Genomic DNA, 24,672 nt, shown 5'->3' with positions numbered 1-24,672 from the left:
ACTTGAAGAAATGTCACCACGTTTCTCTTCATCAAGTCAACTCACTCCTCAAGGTTCATTGTAATTGCATCGCAGTAGCTTTATACTCTTTCTTGAGTTATGGCTCAAAGTGCATAACCTATTGGTGGTCCATTGATGATAACATACGATGTAATTAATAACGGCATAAAAAAGTGTCATGTCATCAATGAGAACCGTCGCTTCGCTCTGATTTCTAATCATTTGTACGCGGATATCACACATCTCGATCAGTCTTCCTGCAGTTCGCACCAAAGAGTGTATGTGTCGCAGCTTGCACTCGCACTTCGGTCTCAGACAGGCTCGAGCAACATGTCTTGAACTAGATGTGTGAAGTACAGGCCTGCTTATATACTCAGCAGGACCATATACGTTCTCCAGATATAGGCTGAAAAAGCTGGTTATGCGCATTTCTAATAGACACGAACATTTGAACCCTATATAGTTAATATAACAGGTCATTTTTTAGCTGTCCACTGCACGCGCGCGATCATCTGAGGTGGAACTCGTTGTGCACGTGAAGTGTGTTCCCCAAGCCTTCCGGACAAGGCGCGCGCACGTTTCTTCTCCCTTGCGCAGCGGCGCGCGGCTGTTCTCTTTGCGCCCCGCGAGTCACCGGACACCGCTGACACTCACCTCGCTTCCAGTGTGCCTGACTCCAGGATTCCCCGGGATAAAGACGTCTTCTGTGGCAGGTAGGTCTGCTCAGTCTCTGATGTAATGTCTGAAAATGTAACGCACCTTCACAGTGTTGGAGGTAAAGAGTGAGTGGTTTGTTGTCTTTGAAGAGCTGCCTATGCTTCACCAGCAGAAGCTCACGTCAAAGATGATGCATATGGAGTCCCCAAAAATCTTATTAAATGGATTTTACTTTGAACTTTTTCACTGTTTTGTTCTGTATGAGAGGATGAGGTCGCCTATAGTTCACATCTCTGTGGAAGAGACTGAGAATACATTTAAATTTATTCGAGCCAGGTGAAAGCACGCTGGAAGTACCAGACAAACGGAGATGAGCATTTTCAGGAGCCCACCACCTCAGGGCCATCTCTTTTTTCTTTAAAAAAAAAAAAAAAAATCAAATAGAACTCTGTCGACCATTTTCAGTGTTACAGAAACTGCTGATAACTTTGGAGTGCTTGCTGTTAGATAAAAGGAAGTCTGGGTAGTTGCCTGTGACAAGTTAATGAGGTGCGGCCACCAGTACTTCCACTCTTCTGCTGGACAGATGCCACAGAGGATGATATGTAGAAATCAAACATTCATCATTGCGATATGGTAAGAGTGGAATTTACCAAAGAATTTTATCACAAGACTTTTGAAGTGGGATCTCTTCCTATCAAAGCCCTACTAGTTCATTTATCAGTCGTAAGGTTGCAGTATATTTATTGTTGAATCAAAAAGGTCAAGAGTCAAACTAAATAACTTATCATAGGATCTGGATTTGTGACAAACACTGACTGCATCGTCTGGGGTCAGCCGGTTTTCTCTCCAGTGTACTGCACATTTGTCAGATTTCATTCACTTTCAGGCGTCATTTATTCTTAAGGCCTTATGTCTGACAGATTATGTTAAATTTGCTCCAGAGGGAGCATGTTCCGAAGTGTGACTGTGATTTAATCGGCAATGAGCCTACAGGAAATCACCTTGAGGAAAAGGCAGGATGTTTCCTCAGCATGTCCACCTATCTGAGGTGTTTCTGTGGCTTTAACGTGGTCAGACTGGTGTAGGTGTTTGTTCCTTCATCGTGACAAGTTGCAGGGAGGTTGCATAATCACACCTCCACCTTCCCTTAAATGATCAACATTCATCTTTGTTTCACTGCTGATTTTGAGGGCCTTGGAGGAGGTGTCGTGGAATTTTGAGGGTCGGACGGGGGAAAAAACGCGATTAGGCTGTCCAAGGCCGGACTTCATCACTTCCTGTTTCCTTACGAGGTCAGTTCCTGTCTTTAGCCTCGGGGCTAGGCAGGAAGGAAGGGGGCGTGGACGTGTTTTTTAGTGGGGGGGTTAGAAATGGACCTTTCTGTCATCGCACAGCTTTCCCACCAAACAGCTGAGGGCTGTGACAGTTAAATGGTTGTTGAGGATGAGCCCTGCGGCCTGATGTTAGCACCTGGATGCACGGTGTCAGCTGTCATTTCAGTCAGGGCCTTAGCAGTTGTTGGTGGAGGCTCATCTTCTTGTTGTTCCCAGAGGAGCAGGCCCTGAGCCCCTAATGCTTCAAAAACAGAATTAGACATGCAAATTTTCATGTATGCCTTCCAACAAGCCACCTCAGTCCTCTGTATCTGGAGGATACGATGACTTCATGTGGAAACAGGACGTCCCAATGACCGAGACACCTTACTTTTCCATTGCCCCCCACCCGTTTCTCTCCCGCTCCTTTCTGAGTGTGTGTATGTACTCAATGAGTGTGTGAGGGTTCGGTGACAGCCCGCTTCCCATTGTCCTATCATTCCTGCTGCACTCACACTCTGCATCCTGTGGGGCTTCCTGCTAATGAGGCAGAGAGTCAGAGAGAAAAAGAAAGGTAGAAAAAAAAGATGAAGAAACAAGAGAAGAGGAAGATTGAAGAAAAGTCTGAGCTGAGCACAGAACTGCTGTAGAAGTGCAAAAAGTCAACAGAGCTGAACAATCGTGTGTGTGTGTGTGTGTGTTGACCCGTGTTCCCGCAGTGAATTCCCTGCTGGGAGCAGCTTATCGGCAGGCCACTGTGCAGGAAAGGGTGCGTCATCTGGATTTGGATGCTTGCGAGTGTGACGATGGAGGGTGGTGTTATTGTGATTTTATAAGAGTGCGCTGAATGCGTGCTAGTGCTTTGTGGGTCAGAATTTATTTGCTTCCTTATATTGTTACAGAGTAGACAAATATACTGTAATTAACTGATCTCCAGCAGTTAAAAGTAACTTTTTACTCAACGACTGCACTTGATTACAATCTTGAGTAACTTATCGTTTACTGCTAGTATTTATTTTTTTCATGTAATTTTATTCTTCTACTCCTCTACAGTTAAAGGGAGATGTCGTAGTTTTTACTTTGCCTCCACTGTAGATACCAATGGCTTTTCAGATTAAGGCTATTTATAAAACACAACAGCAACATTAAAGAGCCATTCTACAGTCTGAGTACTTTTACTTTGCATACTTTAAGTACACCTTGCTGATAATCCTTCCATACTTGCACTTAAGTAAACCTTTGAATGCTGAATTTTTACAATGGGCTAAAATGTTGCTACTACTGCAGAATACTTTGCATGGGGTTGGTTCACAAAATCCAACATTAAATTCTATTAGGGACAACTTCTTTGGTAGAAAGTGTTTCCACTGAAGTCTGTAAATTACAAAATTTACCTCCACTCTATTGGGGAGGAGGCGGATATTTCAAAACTTGGGCAAAAAAAACTACTTTTGTGTCTTCATACCACCAGGGGAAGGTTAAAAATGTTGTAATTTCAATGAAACATCCCTGAAAAAACTGTGAAGGACATGAACACTGATGCTTGATATCCAATAGCTAGAAAGTATTAGACTGCGCTGTAAAAGGGCCTGTTGTTACAGACAGACTTGTCACAAACCAATACCACACCTTTCCCCACCGGGGGAAGCTGCTTCTGTTTCACCGAATACTCCGGAAAAGTACACCGAAAAGTACTTGTTTTTGGGTATCTCTTGGAGTATTTGTTTGTACTGTTGCAAGACAGTGTAATTCATGACTTAACCTAAAATCTCCCAAAATCAAGCTTTGTGTGTTTGCTGCATACTGTATCTCGGCTGTTCTGTGCAGACCTTTGTCTCACACATACACACACACCTAAACAGCAGCACCAAATGTGCTGTGTCTATTTGAATGTGCAACATTCACGCACCACCCATCACCACCACACACCCACACACTCTTCACTCTAGTGCCTTTAAAGTTTGTGCCTGATTGAAAGAGAAATTGTTATCATAAAGCACAGACAAAAGAGAGGAAATACCCTCGTATACATGCTGCTGTGTGTTTACTTCTGCAACATGGCATGACTTGTTGCTGCACAGTTGCACATTTTGGCTCTCCGTGCGTGCTGGTTTGTCCAGCAGGCCGTGAAACTGTGCTGCATGTGTGACTTTCGTGTTGAAATGTGTTCGTTTTCATGATGGTGTTTCCTTCATGCATTAACACCTCAGGCCAGCTGAATTATCAGGTGGTATTTATGAATTATCACAGCTCCTGTGTGCAGAGAGGAAGACGGACGAGAGCGAGAAAGCTTGGTCAACAGGAACCTAACGGAGAACAATGGCTGTAGGGCCGTCCTGCCAGCAGTCCTCTGTGTGTGTGTGTGTGTGTGTGTGTGTGTCTGAATACATTTCTCTGTTATTGTGCTGATCCTGCCCGTGGTCAGTGGCCAATCTTTGGAAAGCAGAAAAAGAGGAGATGAGAGAAAGGTCAGAGGAGAGATAAAGATGAAAGGGAAGAGGCCTCTTCTGCAGCCTCTGTCACTTCTCCTTTCTAAGGTTTATCATAAAGAGAAAGAAGGCAGCAGCTTTGGTCCGGTGGAAGGTTATTGTCGGGGTGGAGGCAGCGAGGTGAGAGAAACAGCCACAGCGAGGAAGATGTGTGTGTTTTCTGGGCTGTTTGTGGCCCTGCAGCTGCTTGGTGTGTGTGTGTGTGTGTGTGTGTGTGTGTGTGTGTGTGTGGATGGACTCTGTCCTCAGTTTCCAGGAAAAGGGGGGAGCCATCCGAGGGCTGGACAGGAAACTCTAACAGGGCTAACTTCCTGTCGCTCTCCTGATGGCCGGCCTGATAGTGAATGAGTGTGTATGTGCGTGCGGGCTTGTGCGTACGTTACATTTTTGCATATTTTGCCCCAGACTCCTCTGGATGTAGCCCATAATAGCTTTTTGTTGCTTCAAACAGGGATTTCGGGGAATTTGCGGTGTGGATGGGACAAACCTGACGCCGTTCAGTGGGAGCTCTGGTGTTTTTTCACAAAGAAAGTGAATTGCTTTTTTTCTTTTTTTGTCGCTCCCTGCCATAACCTGTATTGTTCTTCCTGTGTGTGACTTCCCCCACATTCCTCTCTAGGTGGGGAGGCTGCAGGTTGCCAGTTTGAATCCAAAGCTACTCAGTTGCCAGTTTATTAGTTACACCTACAGTAGCGAATGTTTTGTTGAAACTTTTGGATGTGTTGATTCAGCTTTAAGCTCAGCTTGGAGGCTGTAGTTGGTGGCGCTATTGAGCTGTATTATATTATACTGGAAGATGTTTCTCATATTCTGTCCAGCACAGTTTTATCAGTGCTATTAGACTAAATATTAGAAACCACAGACCTCCAAAATGACCAGTTTAATCAAGGGCTGCATTTGAAGATCATTTTCGTGTATGTCAGAAACAGGATAAAGATCTGCTTATTTTGTCCCATCAGTAGTACAAGTATATTCAGGTTACCATCACATAAGACACATACAAGCATCACATTCTCAAAATTTAGAGGAACAAGATAATTTGAGGCATTGAACTGCATTATTTTAAAGAAACACTTCAGGCCCTGTTTTCAGTGTTTGTGCTAAGCTAAGCTAACTGTGCTGGCTCACATCCGACTCACCGCCAGACAGTGAACAAGATAACAGAGCGCGCTCATGTTGCTCAGGATGGCGTTGATGGCTGTGTGCAGGCCTCTCTGCGCACGATTGAACCGTTTCCAGTCTGTGTGTTATTTCCTCTCGGTGTTGCCGCCAGCTTGCTTGTCAACAGAAGGTCCACTCAAACGATGTGGTTTGCTCAAAACTGGAAGTCAGGATTGCGTACATGTGCGCTTTGTGAAAGAAATTGCACATCGTCAGTGACTGTCACTTTGTGTCAGTTACCCCTGTCTAATGATGACATTTACAGGTATGTTACACCACAAACCTACACACACACACACTGACACAGCTGTTGACCAGAGAGACTGTGAGAGTATCCTCTCTCGAAACTGCAAATCAAAAAAGGAAGTGGCTAACCTCACATCTCTCTGTCTTTCCTTATCTTGGGCTGTCTCTGTTTTTTTCTAACTTCTCTGTCTCCTCGCGTCTCCCTTCACGCACGTCTTTATTCACACTTTACCGCCTTTGTGCCTTTCTCTCACCCTCTATATCACTTATTTTTTTGTCTCCAGCTCTCTGCCACTCATCCCCTCCCTGTACCGCTCTCTCATTCCACCCCTTGTCACTCACCTCCTTGCCGCTTTTTTTTTTCCAGTGGCGATGGTGATTGACAGGTGATCTGACAGAGGAAGACATCAGGTGAGAAAAAGTTAACTTCTCCTTCCCGCTTTACCCCCATCTCTCCACTTCCGCTCTTCCTCCTCCTCTTCCTGCTCGACGGAAGTTAAGTTTTTAGTTTAAAGTTTGTTACTTCTGTCTTCACAGTTCAGCTCTCCACACCCCTGTGGTTTGTGTCACCACAGTGACCCTCTCCTCTCTCTGTTGTCGATGCATGTTGCTTTCACTTTCTACCAGCTTGTGTTTGAAGTCTCAGAAATGCCTGGGCAGGATTTAGGGGTTAATCGAGTACTTACAGTTACACTAAAATTGATTTATTTCTTATGTTGAATCTTGTGATAAACTGCTAGATTCTTGTATTTGTAATCTTATTGATAAGTGGTGACACTGTTATTAATTGAATAATGGGTAAGTGCTGCAATTAAAGGGGCTGTCCACTCATTTTACACGAGTCATGTCATAGTGATGTCATCACGGTTATTGCGATTTTCTGCTTAACTTGAATATTTTTAAGAGAAAGGTGTGGCATTAGGAATGTTAGAAAGATATTAGCAAGCTGTCGTCTGGGAAATCTAGGTATTTCTGGGGTGTGACTCAAACTGGAGACTGTGGCTGAATGCAAATGTCCTCCCTCGTGGATTTCAGTCGTAGATACTGTGACGTGCTCCGTCATCATGTCCATGTCATGTTATTGTTATGCCGATGCAGGCCTACAGACTACAGTAAAAATATGCATTTCGATTTGATTTGAATTAATATTTCTGGCCTACATGATTGAACGTTTTAATAAAGTTCTTGTATTACACACTTGAGGCCTCATGTGGATGGGATGAATTGTGGGTTTGGGGAGGGCTCGGCGTGCAGAGTCTCTGGGTCTGTAAGAGCTGTGAAGTCCAGACGTTTGGATTCAGCCAAAACGTTAAAAGGATGTTTTTTTGTTTTTTTTATTAAACAGTCCTTATATTCATTCTAAACTAACCTTTACTGTCATCTCTGTAAGAAAGCCCATTGTCACTCATACTGTACTCATGCCAGCTAAAATCATAATATGCTGCATACAGCTTCAATTGTTATTATATAGCTTCAAGCATCAAGAAAGTGAAGAAAAATTTTCAAAAAGTTGTGGCACGTTTCGTTAACTCCTCTTCCTCTCACAGACGCTGTCTCCGTGCTGGTTATCATGGGGTGTGTCTGTTGCAAACAGAAGAAGTCTGCCAAAGCAGCACCAGCAACATCAGCAGCAGTAGACGTGACAGACCTGTCTCCTAGCAACGCAGATGGAGGCCTTTCGGCGGCCTTGACTCCGGGCCGTTACTGTCCCGACCCCACCCAGACCATCCCAGACTTCAACAAGGGCTTCTCGTCCAGCATCATCTTCCCCAACACCAACACACACCAGCGGCCTGGAGGCATGTGTAAGACCCAAGTACAATGGTCTTATAATATTATTTAGATTATAAAAGATGAAAATCAATGTAAACTCAAACACATGAATGAATAATAGAGCAGCGGGAATTCAGTGACAGCCGTTTTCTCAGTTATGTCCATTGTAATGTAACGATCATCTTAAAATCAGATAAATCTATATATCTATAAGTCTATATATCTATATATAATAAAAATATGTGATGTTTATTATATAAACGCGATAACATTGAGTGAAGAAAAAGCAATTTCTTTGATATGTACCATTTTTTCTTTCTTGGCTCCTTCGCTGCCCCAAAACATTTTCGAGGAAGTCTTCCTTAAGACAATGCTCACATGCCCATATGTTCTGTGAAATGAGTTATTGATCACTGTGATGGTTTCTCCTGTCCATCGAAGTGATCAATTTCATTGCCAGAGATTGGTGTCAAAACAGTGAAACAGTGCATGTTTTGTGTAGAAATTGCTGCATTTTAAAATTCCACTGAAGTCAATATGTGGCTTCAACAGTCTCATTTAGGCAAATTTAGTGGGCATCTCTTTAGTTGCAGTGTTTTTAGTGTGAAATTCACTCTATGTTTCCTTTCTGAGATGCAATAAAGGGATAATGAGCTTCATATTACTCAGACCTATTAGATGCATTTTGACATTAAAATTATGCTAAGAAGGGAATCTCTCCATATCGAGTTTGGACAGAAGGACTCGTTGCTCCAATAACTATTTCACTTTGCAGTATATTTGGCTCTGTGAGTATTGGTTTAAGACAGACATAAACAAATGAGAACTTAACCTTCAGACCGTTTGAAAATAACCCTGTAGGTGATTGTCAAGGGTCAGTGGTGTGAACTATAACTGGAAACGGTTAACTTCTCTGTCTGTGTGTGTGTGTGTGTGCGTGTGCGTGTGTGTGTGTGTGCGTGCCTGTGTGCGAACATGCGTGCAGGTGGCGGAGTCACTCTCTTTATAGCTCTGTATGACTACGACGCTCGCACTGAAGATGACCTTACTTTTCAGAAGGGAGAGAAATTCCAGATCATTAACAACACGTAAGTACAAATGTACACTAGCATGGCTGTATTTCAGTAACATCTGTTCACAGATGTTGTCACATTTAATTTAATTTAACTAAATACAAGGATAGTAATAATACATATAATGTGGTATGAAATATTATCATACAAAAATGTTAGAATTTGCACCAGGAGCTGAGTGTTAACTATATGCGATCAGTGTTAAATGTGTTAAATGAGATGAGTTATGACTCCCAAAAGATAATTAATTTTGTTTGCATACACTAAATGCCACAGTTTACAATTAAATGCCACCCATTAACACTGTGAACCGCTGCAGCTCATGCTCTCAAACAATATTCCTGTCCTTCTCTAGAAATCCTCCAGGGGAGGTGTTTGGGGTTTTTGTGACTCCAACCAAGTTTACACATTTTATCGTCATCTCCTTCCTCATCTCGACACCTTCTATTCTTCAGTTCATTGTAATGTAGATAGAGATGAATCTGGCGAGGCCAGTGAAACTTGAAAGTTCGAGGAGGAATAAAGAGGTTGCTTTGTGTACTGTGAACTGACTGCATTTGTACACCTTATCTAGGATCCTCTAAAACACAGCTGATGTTCTGCATCTCCACAAGCAAATGGATTTTTTTGTGTGTGTGTGTGTGTGTGTGTGCGTGTGTTTTACAGAGAGGGCGACTGGTGGGAGGCTCGCTCTTTGGACACAGGCAACTCAGGTTACATCCCCTCCAACTACGTAGCTCCTGTCGACTCCATACAAGCCGAAGAGTGAGTATGCACACCCACCCACACACACACACACACACACACACACACACACACACACACACACACACTCACAGTCATGTTTTCATCACTTCAGAGGACATTACATTAACTTCCATTCAATTCCTAAAGACATAACCCTAACGGTTACGTGTCTAACCCTAACCTTAACCCAAGTCTTCACCCTAAAATTTAATGGTTTACATTATGGGACCTTGTGTTCTGTCCACATAAGGAAGGTGAGTCCCCACAATGTTCATGTGTTGACAGATTTACGTCCCCATGAGGAATATGCGTCCGCACACGGCTACATATGTTGCACTGGAAGTGCTTATAGCTTAAACTGAAAGATTTTTTCAATTATTGACGTGTAGTCTGAGGGCAGAGGTCACATGGCTTGTGCTGTTGCTGGGGTGACCCGTGTGCTGTTGTCATGGTGACAGGTGGTATTTTGGGAAGATGGGCAGGAAGGATGCGGAGAGACAGCTGCTGGGCCATGGCAACCAGAGGGGAACTTTCCTCATACGAGAGAGCGAGACCACCAAGGGTGAATAATACCCCCCCCACACACTCTTAATAGAGGTTTACTGCTCTAAATATGTGAAACTTACAGTTGCTCTCTCTTTCCGTCTCATACCTCTCCCCCACTTTATGCTTCTTTGTCTCCTTCAATCCTCTCCTCTCTGTACAGGTGCTTACTCTCTATCTATCCGTGACTGGGACGACAACAAAGGAGATCACGTCAAGCATTATAAGATCCGCAAACTAGACAATGGTGGCTACTACATCACCACGAGATCTCAGTTTGACACCGTGCAGGAGCTGGTAGAGCACTACACAGGTAACACACATAAACACAAGCACGTGGACACTGATTCATCCTCCTGTCTCTGCTTCTCCTTCAAAGTGAAGAGATGTTTGTGTTGCCATTTTTACCTCCTACCTCTTTGCCAAAACATTCTCAACTCCAAGGGAGAATTTAAGCCTAATTCTGTCTCTGCTTGATTCAAGCTGCACTCACACTGTTATCAGTGGTGGTAAGTAAGTAAGTAACTATAACCCCAATTCCCAGAAAGTTGGGGTGCTGTGTAAGTCATAAATAAATAAAAAAGTGATGATCATTTGCAAATTCTTTTTGACATATACTCAATTGGAAACTGTACAAAGACGGTGTTACCGTCATCAACTTCATTGATTTTTGTAAATATAAAATATTATAAATTATAAAAAATATTCTGAATTTGATGCAGCAACACGTTTCAAACAAGTTGGGACAGAAGCAACAAAAGACTGGGAAAGTTGTGGAACGCTCCAAAAACACCTGTTTGGATCATTCCACAGGTAAACAGGTTGATTGGTAACAGGTGATAGTATTGTGATTGGGTATGAAAGGAGCATCCTGAAAAGGCTCAGTCGTTCACAAGGGAGGATAAAGATCCACCACTTTGTCAGCACGACTGTATAAAGGATGTTACTACATGGGCCTTTGTGCAAAATGTATATTTTTATTTACATTTTACACAAAGGCCCAACGTTTTTGGAATGTGGTTATATTTTTACTGTACATACGTACATATTGAGATACTTTGCTTGAGTATTTCCATTTGATGCTATTTTCTGCGGCACTTCAGAGGACGATTTGTACTTGTCACTCCACCACTTTGACAACTTCAGTTGGAAGTAAAAAAATATATATATATACTATACGTCATCAGCTGATAAAATATGATGCATTTTCAACTACCCAACAGTGCAATAAGTGATTAAAATGAGATCAACCTTGACCAGTACCAGTGCAATTTATGCATCAATGAAAAACTTTGAATGAGTACTTTTACTTCTGAGTGAATTTTTCTAATCTTAATCTGACATTTTACTCATAATAGAGTATCCTTACATTGTGGTTGAACTACTTTCACTTACTGGAGATTTGAATGCTTGTCTACACCTCCACCACTGGCTTTTGCTGACTTTTTAAGCTCTATTCAGAGATGTTGTAACAGGCAGGGTTCACACCCTCTGCTTCCTCTGCTCTCTGTCAGCGTAAGTCTGACCCCTAGTGGCTAGTGCTGAAATAACAAACATTCTGCAGTGTGGGACTTTAGACGACAGCAACCTGAGAGATTTGGCCACATACAACTTTGACTTTTGTTTGCCAGTGTTTATTTATTTTTAATATTACCTGGGCTGTCCCTCTATTTTTTGTGTCTGTACATGATGTTGCTGCTCAGAATGTGTGTTCATGTCTGTTCTGCTTTTCTTTCTGCCTTTGTACTTTAGTTTTTGGTGAACCTGTCAGTTGCATAAGTGCATAAGCAGCCTGTCTTGTTCCTTCTTTATCTCTGCATTCGCTGCTTTTTTCTCTTCTGTTTTCTTTCGCTCTTGTTTCATTTTTTGCTTCGCCTGCCTGTTTGTCTCTCCTTCCTCTCTCTCTCTTAGAGAGAGCGGCGGGACTGTGCTGCCGTTTGATTGGCAGCTGTAAGCGGGGCATGCCTAAGCTGGCCGACTTATCAGTGAAGACCAAGGATATGTGGGAGATTCCCCGCGAATCCCTCCAGCTGATTAAGAAACTGGGCAACGGCCAGTTTGGAGAAGTCTGGATGGGTAGGAATGGTGGGATTGTGTTGGAGTGGGGAAGGTGACAGCTGGGGCACACCTGGATAAAAAAAGTATTAAAAGATGAGCAGGTATACACAAAGTCTTTGGTAGTGTTTAGTTGACAAGAACATCAGTAAACACTTCTGGTGTAAAGACATCTGCACGCTCACAATAATACACTGTAAAGCCCTGTTTATCAGTCTGTGTTGTTCAGAGTCTGTCTGCCTGCAACAAATATACCTGTGGATCGGACCACACAAACACAACGCACACACAGCTGATAGTCTGGACTTTAAATGTGTGTTGAATAGGAACTGCAGCAGTGAAACAAATCCTAAGTAAACCCCTGTATGTGATTGGAATGACACAGAGGCAGCAGCTAATGAATAAAAATGGGGCTTTGTTTTGTATACAGGTGTGCAGAGCTGTGCCCTTCCGCCACTGTTTTTGCATGCGCATGTTTCATCATCTCACTCACCTCTTTGTCACCCCCCCACCCATTATCTTCCTTCAATCTTTCCACCCATCACTACTCCCTTTTCTCCCATCCTTCATCACCCACTTCCACTCTTACTTTTTCTACATCTCCACGCTCCTCGTTGGCTCCACCTCCTCCCCCTAATAGGCAGCAATGATGGACTGTGTTATTACCTGACCAAGCCCTGTCCCAACTCCACCCCACTCACCATGGGCCTCGGGCGGGATGCCTGGGAGGTCTCCAGGGGAACGCTGTCAATGCAAAGAAAACTGGGACAGGGCTGCTTCGGGGACGTTTGGATGGGTGAGAATGACACCGGCAACCACTGACGCCCTCTACAGGCTTAGAGGGAGAACTGTCTGTCAAGCATCGTCCTCTGTAGTGTCCCTTACTGTCCTGTAGCAAAGATTGTTAAGTGTCTGGCTTCGGTTGGCTATTTATGTGAGTGTATGTAAGTAAAGTTTGATGTTTTCTCAATATCCATTGGGGTTCCCACATAACACATATGATCAATTCATGCTGAAATTGTCATACAGTTTCTCTGACTGAATCTGAGTATGTTGGTTCTTCTGAGCCATGCAGAGTTTCTCCTTGAAGACAGCCAAGCTTTGTACCTGTCCATGTAACTCAGGTGCTGCTGGTGTTGATGTAAGACCAGTAACCACCCCCCCAAACATCACCCGTCACATGTCATGCATGCTCTCCAAAATAACAATACATTTGCATGCACCAGAATTTCCCAAATGTGTATTTTTGTTGCAGTCTGCATGTTGTGTGTCTTTTTTCTATGTTTTTGATATATATATATATATATATGTGTGTGGGTGTTTTTATCCCTGTGTAGTATGTGCATGTATATGCTGCCGTCACATTGTTAGTATGCCAGAAGCATAGCCTGAGCAGTATGTCTCTGTGTGTGTCCATGTACTATGTGTACATTAACATCGTCTTGTCTGTATGCCAGGCATGTGGAACGGTACCACCAAGGTAGCGGTGAAGACTCTGAAGCCAGGGACCATGTCCCCCGAGGCCTTCCTGGAGGAGGCTCAGATCATGAAGAGACTCCGCCACGACAAGCTGGTGCAGCTCTACGCTGTCGTGTCTGAGGAGCCAATCTACATTATCACTGAGTTCATGAGCCAAGGTATCAGGCTGAGTGAACTGTCATGCCTCTGACATACTGTAAATGTATTATGAATCACTGTTGTTGGTTGGAAAACTAACTGACTCAGAAAAAAATGTTTTTTTCCCTGTTAAATTAGATGCATAGTTGATGAAAGTGTTAATTGAGTTTCTGAATTATGCATTTATGTTATTAATTATTTAATTAATTATGCATACCACCACCAAGGATGCCAAATCTTGCAGTTTGTTATAATAGTACATTTACACAACAAAATAAAATACAGTAAAACAGAAATATAATAAAATGAGAATATGTTTAAACTTTTAATCTGCATCTGGATCCCATTAAAATACAAACTGGTCGACATGGTAGATTTCTTTCAATAGAGAACATTCTCAGAAACGCCCTCTTGCATTGAAATCCTTTAAAAAATTCCTGGATTGGGACCTGCACCAAAAAACTATTCACTTGTGACGTGGCCCCTCTCGTAACTTTTACACATGCTTTAAAACGACAAACTTTTGAGATATCCTGCTCAGTATAACCACTAACTAGCAAGCAGGAATACAAACATCTACTTCAACAGTCGAGACATTTTTCGGACATTAAAAACTTGGCAGAAGGGTCCTGCCGTGATCAGGGAGACTTTTCGTAATTTGGAAGAGTTCAAGCCCGCCTGCCTCCCTGCTGGCAAAACACTGAATTTCTACCAATTCCAGGGATCTCTTTCCTCCTGTGAGCATGACCTTTGACCTCCCTTTGGAGATGGCCTCGGGGCTGGTGAAATATTCCTTTAATATTCACTAAAAAGAAAAACAAAAAAGTTGGCACTGAGATGTATTCATGCAGAAAAACTAAATATTTGCTAAAATGTGTCACTCTATGAATTAACAAGAATCTATTTAATAAGAATTTGATTGAATATGCAATTTTTTACACGTCATGTTACACAGCAGGCATGAGTTCACTACAGGACGTATAAGGGGCCCGTTACAATGCTGCCATCTTGGTTTTTCAGGAAGTTTGCTGGACTTCTTAAAAGATGGAGAGGGGCAAAATCTGAAGCTGCCTCAACTAGTGGACATGGCTGCACAGGTGAGTTAAACACAGACACACAACAAGTTAAAGGAAACACACTTTCACCACCTGTCTGAGCTCTCTTTGTGTTTATAATAGATCGCAGCTGGCATGGCGTACATCGAGAGGATGAACTACATCCATCGTGACCTGCGAGCGGCTAACATCCTCGTTGGAGACAATCTGGTGTGCAAGATCGCTGACTTTGGCCTGGCCAGGCTCATTGAGGACAACGAGTACACAGCCAGACAAGGTAACAGCATGAGTGTGTGTGTGTGTATAAGAGAGTGTCACGCTTGAACAATGATTAAGAGTGTTTGTTATATTTTTAGACATAACTTATCCTAATTATATGATTATGTATCTTCACTGTGCTGCCATGGTTTCAGGGGCGAAGTTCCCCATCAAGTGGACAGCTCCAGAAGCTGCACTGTATGGACGCTTCACCATCAAGTCAGACGTCTGGAGCTTTGGCATCCTGCTAACCGAGCTCATCACTAAGGGACGAGTGCCATACCCAGGTACTGGATGATACCTTGTTCAGTAGTTCTTAATCTCACGCAGTAACAGGTTGATTGTGCTTGGCAGTGAAATTCCTCCAGTTTGGAGAGTTTAATTACATTTTCAATCAGAACAAACTGCATTACAGCACTGGGTGAGTTTCAGGCCTCCTTGCCTGTTTTGGAAATGCTTCAAAAGTACATGGAAAGGAATGGCAGGCCCTCTCTTAAGCACCTACACCTGCATCACAACCCAGCACACACATCACTCCACGTCCAAACATTCCTGGTTTTACTGATGCCGCAATAAATCACAGTAATTTATCTGTTAAATCTTATTGCTACGTGGACACCAAGTGTCGCTAATTTTACAGTCAGAATCAGAAACGGCTTTACTGGTCAGGTACGTTTACACATACAGGGAGCCTGACTCTGGTTTTTCAATGTACTTACTCAGGAACAGACATAAAGCTAAGAACACGTACAACAAATACTGAGTGAACACAGGTAGAGAAGGATCATGACTGTAACATACACTAGTACATGAAAAAGATATTTGTATGAATACATACATATACATGTGTATATGTTGCTTTATTTCAGTAAAGCAACATATATGTTTCTGCAAACATAAAAGCCTTGACTCTCTATTGACTGTATATCTGTATTGAGATATATCCTAGATGGTTTTAAATGACTGTCTCTCAAGTACTTATAAAGTTGCAGTACTTCAACAATATGTCATCTTTGCATTGTATTGTGATTCCCACACATTCCCTTTCTCTATTTACATTTCTCCATAATGTGTTGTTTTTTATGCATTTTATGTGTTTTCAATCCACCTCCTCCCCCTCCCTCATCCGTCCCTGCAGGCATGAACAACCGTGAGGTGCTGGAGCAGGTGGAGAGGGGCTACCGGATGCCCTGTGCCCCGGGCTGCCCCGCCTCGCTCCATGAACTGATGCTGCAGTGCTGGAGAAGGGAGGCCGATGAGAGGCACACTTTTGAGTACCTGCAGTCCTTCCTGGAGGATTACTTCACTGCCACAGAGCCGCAGTACCAGCCCGGAGAAAACCTGTGACCACACATGTGTGGGACAGATGTTGCGCAATAAACGGACAAACAGAACGACAATGACAGATAGATAGACGGGCAGACATGGATACATACATACAGATACACTGCTAGGCATGTCACACTACATGTACATGCTTTCATTGTATTTGTTCCACACATATTGAACACACACACACACACACACACACACACACACACAGCACACACATATTAAAATACATATCATTGCCTTGTTTAATTGTTTAAAGACAGTTTCCTCTTTTTCGGTCACTGCTCACTGCAGCCCGATCAGGACAGATCAGTCAACCATGTTGAAGAGCAGAGTCGGAGCTCTGCTGGTCAGGCCTTGCAGTAATGTTGCTTTACTCAGTAACCATGACAACAAGGAACTGAAAGAAGATGTAGATGGTTGTGTTGAGGTGGGGGAAGTCGAGTTGGTACATGATCTGTTCAGCTGCCATATATGCTCAGGTCCTTTTATTTGTGTGCGATGTGAGCAATTTAGTGGCCAGCTATTTACATGAGATAGAAGTGTTGATGCAGAAATGATAGAGGGTGCAACAGGTTTCAGACAACAGTTGGAATGCTGTCTTTGGAAAAAAGTCAAAATGAACCTTGTGAACCTGTGTGGTAACTGAGTAGATTATGTATGCAGACACAGACAATCCTATGTAAGATGCTTCCTCTTACAATAATCTTGAAAACATAAAAGGCTGTTGAGCTGATCCATGTCATCACCGAAAAGGGGGAGCTAATTTCAAATGTGCACCAATATGTGCCTTGAGGTCGGTCAAATTAAGGGCTTTAGATTTTAAGTACCTTTAATACTGTGTTAGTAAAGTCTGAGAGATGGTAAGGAATGCTCTTTGTTTGTTAATTTGTATGACAATTTTGTATGAGCTGTCTCTTTTGTTGTTTTAATTTAACTCAGATATATCTGATGCATCACAAAGACTTGTATATCTAGCCAACATGTATACAGTTTCCATCCATTGGGAGGGCGGGGTGAAATGTTACACACACAAACAAGAAAGATCAGTGTTTGTTTTTTGACAAGTGTAACCTTTATGTTGAGATTGCCCTGTCATGCTATTGTAATAAAGATAAAATATCTTTTCTGGATTAAGACATGTCTCTTATTCTATGTGTATTTGGAAATTCATGCTGTTTTGTTTGATGTTTCCTCACAGGACATGTCCGATAGACAGGTGCCATCCCATGCAAAACACACAAATATACAGGGATGAATAATCATTTCCCTTGGTCTGCTTTTACATTTTATTATTCCTTTTATTTTCCTGAAGATAAATTATAAGGCTTGTGAAAAGATATTTCTACGTCATATTTTGTGCCTCAAGCAAAATATCATATATTTGTATTCAACAGCATGCAACATTTCCAGTTACACCATAAAATTTAGTCCAAAAAGAAGTGAGTTGATGAAATGATTTAAGAAAATCACCTTTAGTGGAGTTTTATCAGCTTTAGGTTGTATTATAAAATGCAATATATTAGCGGTACAGGCATTCCTGGCACTGGCAACCGAAATTCCTCCCACTCCCACTCTTGTCTGTGTCTCTCGCTCTCTTCGCTGCCTTCTTCATTCACACTAGCGCTCTCAGTCTTCAGTAAACTACTGTTCCCATAGTTCCAGAGGTGTAGAGCGAGGCCAGCTACGGGTGCCCGGATGGGAGTCAGGCACGTTGGAGAGGCACAGCGGAGATTGGGGCGCACGAGAGACAGAGAGCTGGAATTGCAGAGGCAGAGACGCACGGGCGCACGGTCGATTCTCGCCTCCCGCATACTGGGGAGTCCCGTGCCTGTCACCAAAACCGGAGCACAGGGCTCAAGCGCGGTTATGTCAGCACCTTAATTGGGGACAAGACTGTAAACCAACGTCCCTGCTCCCCATTTTTTTATTTTTTCCCCTCCTTTTGTGTTTCTGCTTTCCCATCTCTGTGGGTGCAGATATTGATGTGAGCCAGAGCAGCGGTTTTTCCGTTGAGCCGCACGAGACGGTGGCGCGCGACGGCAGGAGGAGACAGCGTTTACATTGATGTGGGAGGACTATCTCCCTCCGACGCGGGGAGCCCAGATGAAGGGGAAATGCTGCGCGCTGACGCCTCCGTGACCCGGGCGAGGAGAGGAGTGAAGCACCGCCACCGACAGCCGCGCGAGCCCACAGCCCCGCCAGCCAGCGTTGACACCGCAGCAGCTCCGGCAGCCAGCGCGAGCCCCCAGACTCTCGCTCTTCCCCTTGGTGAGTGCGCGTGCAGCGTCTTGTGTACACAACACCAAAAATTTGCTTACTGTCCACTCCGCCAGTTGTGCTGCGCACCTCTGGCTACGTTTCTTTTTGAGTTTTTTACATTAACCTCGTCGGTGCCGCTGGCGAACGCAGCTCTGCACTGCTCGTGCTGCTGGGTCATCTGGGCTTTACTGTGGGTATGCAGCGTGTGTGGTGAGATCTTACATTATGATGTGCAAACACGCACACACACGTAATGTGACTGAATGTGCGTGCAATGAACCCTGTGTACCCCCACCTGTTTTGTGAGTATTTACAATCCTCTCGCCTATAAGCCTCATTATCACTGAATTTATATACTGTGTGGAAAGGCAACAGAGTACAGTACCTCCCCAGGTACTGTCACACTGCTGGCACACATACACGCTGTTGTTTATTTGCTGCCTCCATAGGCAGTGGGTGAGTTTGATGGGACTTTTTAAATAGGGAATTTAAATACCAGTGACACATACCAGAGGTTTGACTGGGAGCCCAGATCCTGATGATGGACAGATGTTTGCTTTACATATAAACAGGAGACATAGAGAGTCCCGGTGAGCATCCATTTAGCCCCTGGGGTTTCCATCCCAGCAGCCCCCTGAGTTGTCAGGGCAGTTAGGCAGGACACAGCAACAGCACATCCTGCAGTGGCAACAGGGCCAGTGTGCTGGAGAGACACGGCGTACTCATGGTGGTGATTATCAGCTCTTGTCTGTGGCTTAGTGGGGAGGAGGAGGGTGGGGGTGGGGTGGGGGGTTACAAAGGAAGAAAGAGTACATGAGAAACTGAAGGAGAGGAGAGAGAGAGAGCGAGAAGTCAATGTCAATGTCTGGGCAGTGACAGTTCGTTATTTAAGGGCCCCTCAGAGACGTGCACAGGCTGCCCTAGTGCAGGTGCCGTTAGTATGCAGAGTGATGCTCTGTCTGTCTGTCTGTCTGTCTCACACAGTCTCACTCTCTCAGTCGCTGGTTGAGGAGTGAGTTCTGTTATTGGCAGGTCCACTTGGACATAATGAATAATTTCAACCCGCTGAATGCTGGAATGAAAAGGAAATGGCCTTACCTTGGCATGCAGCCGCTGTCTGTCAGACTTGTCTTGAGTGCATGGCCCTGTGTGTGTGTGTGTGTGTGTGTGTGTGTGTGTGACAAACAGAGAATGTGAGAACATATAACAGCTTAGGCCTATTGTGCTTCCTACCTGTGTGAGCGGGGCTAGTTGTCATAGCAACGGCCTTGTAGCTCCGTTGATGTTCCTCCTGTCCTCATTGGCAGGGTCAGCGCACCTAACACACCACATCTCGTCTCAAAGCTCTGTGTGTGTGTGTGTGTATGCATGTACATGTGTACTTCCAAGTCTGTGTGTGTGTGTGTGTACCTTTTGTTTGCGCCTTGCTGCAGTTCGTAGGCGTGTGGGTTGATGGCACTGACAAGCCAGTGTGTGTGTGTGTGTGTGTGTGTGTGTGTGAGCGTGCTCGTGTGTGTGTGTTGCAGTGTCACAAAGCTACACCCTGCTGATATGACAGCCGACAGCTCAACCAATCACCTGTTTTCTCTCTCTGCCTATCAGCATGTGAGGTTGCCATAGTCAGACGTCCTCTTGATATGGAGGTCGTCATGGCGATGGAGAAGACAGAATGGACGCACATATTCATGGATGCGCACACGCATACACACATTCACCAAGACGCAGACATATGAAACATTGATCAGTACAGTATTTGTATTGACTTCCACTGATTTCCTGGTGTTTCTGCAAGTTTTGAGTTATGTTCGGGATGGTGCAACCTGTTGAATGACTGCATAGTGGTTTAGAAGAGCGATAGTTTATTGATGCATCAGGTCTACACATGACGTAGGCCAGCCTGAGAGACAAACTCAGTTTCTGAAGCTCTTTCCACACAAACATAGCCTCCAGACAGAGGTTCAGTAATCTAAATCAGAGAGGATATCCTACCAGAGATTGAGTCTGTTCAAACACTGATTCTCCAAAAACAATCTCAGGCTTCTCCTTACAGCTACAAAGCGACTCATTTCATGAATTTGGCTTCTAGCTGTGTGCAGGATTTGTCAAATGAAACAAAGAGCTTTTGTATGTGTGTGTATGTTTGTGTGTGTGTGTGTGTGTGTGTGTGGTTACAGATGTTTTTGTGAAAGTCAGCTGAAGATCATCCTGGCGCTCCCCTTTGAACTCTTCGCAACAGATATATTGCTGCCATTCAGGAAAAGGGAATTTACACCAGCGTTGTGAATGAGTCAGGCCATTATTACTCAGCACTTGAAATGCCTCCCAAAATACACGAGAAATTGATTTTAGGGCACAGATTCACATAAACATTTCACATCTATTCACAGTGACAAAATGTGGTTGGTTAGCACTCAGAGCTATCTTCTGATGGCTTTAAACTAAACATTTAGATGCAAATGATATAAATGTTTCTTTTTGTTCCTGTTTCCAAATCATACAGCATACTGTACTGCAAGATTTCCATTGTCAATTGTAAAAAACAACCAACTTTACCTTTACATTTTAGGAATATTTAACTTTTTTCTAATGTTTTCCACTATGCAACAAGCCGCTGGCCAAAAATAATTAGTCGTTAGTTTGTCCTTGGAGTGAAGGGTCCTGTCTTTACGACTCCTATTAATCTAATTGTCACCTGAAGTGAAATAGCTTTCGCCACAGGCAGGTAAACGTGGTTCAACTCCCACACACACACACACACAGGCAAACACACAAATGCACACACACACACACATATGCACCCACACACACAGCAACCATTTAGCATTAGTGTAAGCAGTGTTTGTATGCTCCATTCTGTCACCTCCCACACGATACATTCATAAAACGGCTCCTCCGCGCCAAAGGCATTGACTCAATAGAAGACATCTCCCCTTCTCTTTTCTCTCGCCTCCTTCCCTCTTTTAACCCCGCTGCCACCCCCCCATGTACCCTGTCCTTTAGTCAGTCCTTTTTTCTTCTTCTTCTTCTTCCACTTATCTCCCTGTCTCTCTCCCTGCCTCCTACCTCCTCATTCTCCTTGTCTCCCTCACACCCCCACCCCCCACAGGGCTGGTTGCAGCCGGTTTGAGTCTGACAGTAGAGAGGAAGCTTCGACCTCTCACCTCCGGAGGATAGAGGGAGGCAGGCAAGAGGAGAGGGATGATGGAGGGCAGCGGGGTGGAGGGGGGTGAAACTGCAAGAGGCGAGGGAGAGGTCAAAGAACAGGAGGGATTTGCGAAGAAAGAGGGAGAGGAGAGCTGGGGGAAGGGACAGAGTCGAGAGAGAGAGAGAGGACGGAGGGGTCAGGAAGGAAAAGGAGTGATAAATGGAGGGAGAGCGGCGGGATGGATGGATGAGGGAGAGATAGAGCGCATGAGAGGATGAGAAGGAGAGGGAGACAGAGTGTGAAGCTGCTGTGTACCTCCCTAACAAGCTGGACAGAATCAGCTCAATTATTAAAGAGGAGCGAGAGATGGGGAAAACACGCAGACGTACACACACACACGCACAAAAGCATCTCTCGGTGTCTGGAACACAGTACACGCTCGCCGTCTCTCTCTCTCACACACACACAAACACACACACACACACACACACACCTACCCACAGATCAACATACTTGCACATGTACAGTATGTCTGATTTTTGTGATTCTTATCGTCGTATGTCAGCCTGTTAGAGTTATCTTTGTTTTTAGCAGTGTGTGAGTGTGCGTCTACATGTGTCTGGGTATGTGTGTTAAAAACAGTGAGTCAGAGGATAAGCAGAGACTTGTTAGTGATTCTCCTCAACACCCCCGCCCCCCCCACTACCCAATTTGGCTTCAGCACCGTCTCAACGTTCCACCAGCGTGGCTTCAATGTCGTCCCATCAATATGAACAGATAATCAGAGCACTAAGGGGTCTGTCTATAAATCCCCGGCGTGAATGTACTTTTCCCCCTCTTCCCTTCCTTTCTTCTTTCCCTCCCTTCCTCTCCTCATCCCTCCTCCTCCTCTTCCTCCCTTGCCCGTTCCACCCTTGTTTCTAGTTCTCTTTCTTCTTTCCCTTTTCCCTCCTTCTCTGAGGAAGTGTATGCCCCCAAGGGACGAAGAGATTCGCTACCTTCCAGGAGAGAAAGAGATTGTGTGTGCCTCTCGCGGTGTGTGAATGTGCGTCCGCCATATGTGTGTGTGTGCCAGGATGATAGTGTGTGTTCGTGAGAGTGAGAACACACACTTCCTGAGACAGAAAGGGAGAGAGAGGCAGGGATGAGCAAGTGAAGAGCGGGTGAGAGAGTGAAATCAGGAGGCTGTGGAGGGGGAGGAGAGAGAAAGAGATAAGAGAAAAAGACAGAGAGTTGTCGGGGAGAAGGGGGAAGATGGATGAATGCACTGCGCACTGAGTGTGTGTGTGTGTGAGTGTGTGAGTGAGAGAGAGAGAGAGAGAGAGGGGAAGAGAGAAGCAGGTAGACAGAGAGGGACGGAAGGGTTTCTTATCCTCTCAGCAGAAGTCATAATTTCTTAGAACGTGCACAGATGTGTGTTTGTGTGTGTGTGTGTGTTTGTGTGCATGCCTGATTGTGTTTGTGTCTGAGAGTGTTACCTTGCTCAGGCTTGAGGCCAAGACTCTGAGAGGTACAGCGGTGTAGCGTCGGTGTGTAGTGTGAGCAGCATGTGTGTGGCTGCGTGTGCTTTTTGAGCGGCGTGTATGTTGAGGCTGTGGCTGATGAGCTGTCAGTACCTACAGTTGGAATGTTCACAAGGCGGCCATTGTTGTTCAAACAGCCAGCAGCCTTCTCCTTGGCAACCAGCGCTGCAGCAGCGTCTCCCACAGCAACTGTGGAACAGGAGTATGGAGGGAGGAGGAGGAGTCAGGAAGTCAGGGCCGCAGCACAGAGGCCCCTCTCCAAAACACTGGCCTCAAGGTCTGAGTGTGTGTTGGGGTCCAAGCATCTGGTTTGTGTGTCCTCGGTGCGTGAGGTAGAAATACGTGACTGTGTTAGTATGTGTCGGTGTGTGTGGTTTTTAAGTGCGTCTATGAGCTCTCGCCAGCCTGACTACGTGGAGTGTGCGTCAGTGTGAGCGTGCATCTCTGCTCACAGTTTTTCTTCCTATTTGTGTGTACATGTCAGCTCAGTGTGTGTGTGTGTGTGTGTGTGTGTGTGTGTGCACCTGCATGAACTGTAAGTGGGAACATTTCTGTGTTTGCACCTAAGTGGTTGGTTTCATCTTCACGTATTTGCATGTGTGTCCTTGTTTGTGTGTAATCCCGTATGTGCTTTTGCGTGCGCACATGTGCACTCTCCTCGCTGTTCCCAGCTGGCGCGGTTGGTCACATGACCTGACTGAGGGGCGGCCATCAGCAGCGCCAGGAAACTGCCTGCAGGAGAGAGAGAGAGAGAGAGAGAGGAGAGACAGAGTGTCAGGCTGAGTTGAAGATGAGGGAGGGGTGTTGGGGAGTGGGAGCGTGTGTTGTGGGAGAGAAACTGGGGGTGGGAGGTGTGTGTGCGGGGGGTGCTAGAGAGATGAGAGAGGGAACAGTGAGGAAGAGAAATGAGGGGGGGGGGGGTCGGAGGAGGAAGAGGAAGGGGTAATACAGTCCTCCTCGTCTTAAAATAACTACAGCATGTAGGTTCCTGCAGAAACAACAGGAGAGAGACAGTCAGATAGTGAGACAGTCAGATGGGGGTGGGGGGTCCTGGTTGTGTGTTGTCTGGTGTTTCGAGCTACTTCTCCAGTCCCCTGTGTGCATCCTTGGCTGAGCCACCACTATCTGCTCCGTGTGAAGTCTGTTTACGTTAGATGTGTGTCTGTCTGTCTGAACGTCTGTCTCCCTTTTTGTTTGTCTGCACATATGGTTTATGTGTTGCTCTCTGTTCATTTATATGCTTTGTGTGCGTGTTTGTTGTGTGTGTGCGTGCACATGCTGGCTCTTGGCAGGAGATGCAGCACGCACACTGATGATGGAGATCATTAGGAATTTCCTGCAGCTGGGGAGGTAGTGGGGATTTTTTTAGATGGAGGGGGACAGCACGGGTGGGATGTGAGTGGGTGAGAAAGAGAGGAGA

At 44.7% G+C, this 24,672-nt stretch overlaps 1 protein-coding gene across 4 annotated transcripts; it reads left to right on the top strand.

The window, feature by feature from the left end:
- Window positions 1-412: 412 nt before the first annotated feature.
- On the top strand, window positions 413-17,453 carry yrk (Yes-related kinase). Of its 4 annotated transcripts, XM_041956058.1 has the most exons (14): window positions 413-713; window positions 6,237-6,280; window positions 7,417-7,674; window positions 8,628-8,730; window positions 9,382-9,480; window positions 9,921-10,024; window positions 10,169-10,318; window positions 11,917-12,081; window positions 12,701-12,856; window positions 13,518-13,697; window positions 14,698-14,774; window positions 14,856-15,009; window positions 15,146-15,277; window positions 16,129-17,453. In XM_041956058.1, the coding sequence occupies exons 3-14, from the start codon at window positions 7,440-7,442 to the stop codon at window positions 16,335-16,337; spliced, it is 1,764 nt and encodes a 587-aa protein (XP_041811992.1). In that variant the 5' UTR covers window positions 413-713; window positions 6,237-6,280; window positions 7,417-7,439; the 3' UTR covers window positions 16,338-17,453. The 4 variants fall into 4 exon arrangements, with proteins under 4 accessions (XP_041811992.1, XP_041811990.1, XP_041811991.1 ...); XM_041956056.1 differs by lacking the exon at window positions 12,701-12,856 and having other exon boundaries at window positions 416-713; window positions 7,417-7,668; XM_041956057.1 differs by lacking the exon at window positions 11,917-12,081 and having other exon boundaries at window positions 416-713.
- The last annotated feature ends 7,219 nt before the right edge of the window (window positions 17,454-24,672 follow it).

Source organism: Chelmon rostratus, chromosome 16, assembly GCF_017976325.1.
Source record: "Chelmon rostratus isolate fCheRos1 chromosome 16, fCheRos1.pri, whole genome shotgun sequence".
Lineage (NCBI taxonomy): Eukaryota > Metazoa > Chordata > Actinopteri > Chaetodontiformes > Chaetodontidae > Chelmon > Chelmon rostratus.
This window is presented reverse-complemented; position numbering and strand designations above follow the sequence as displayed.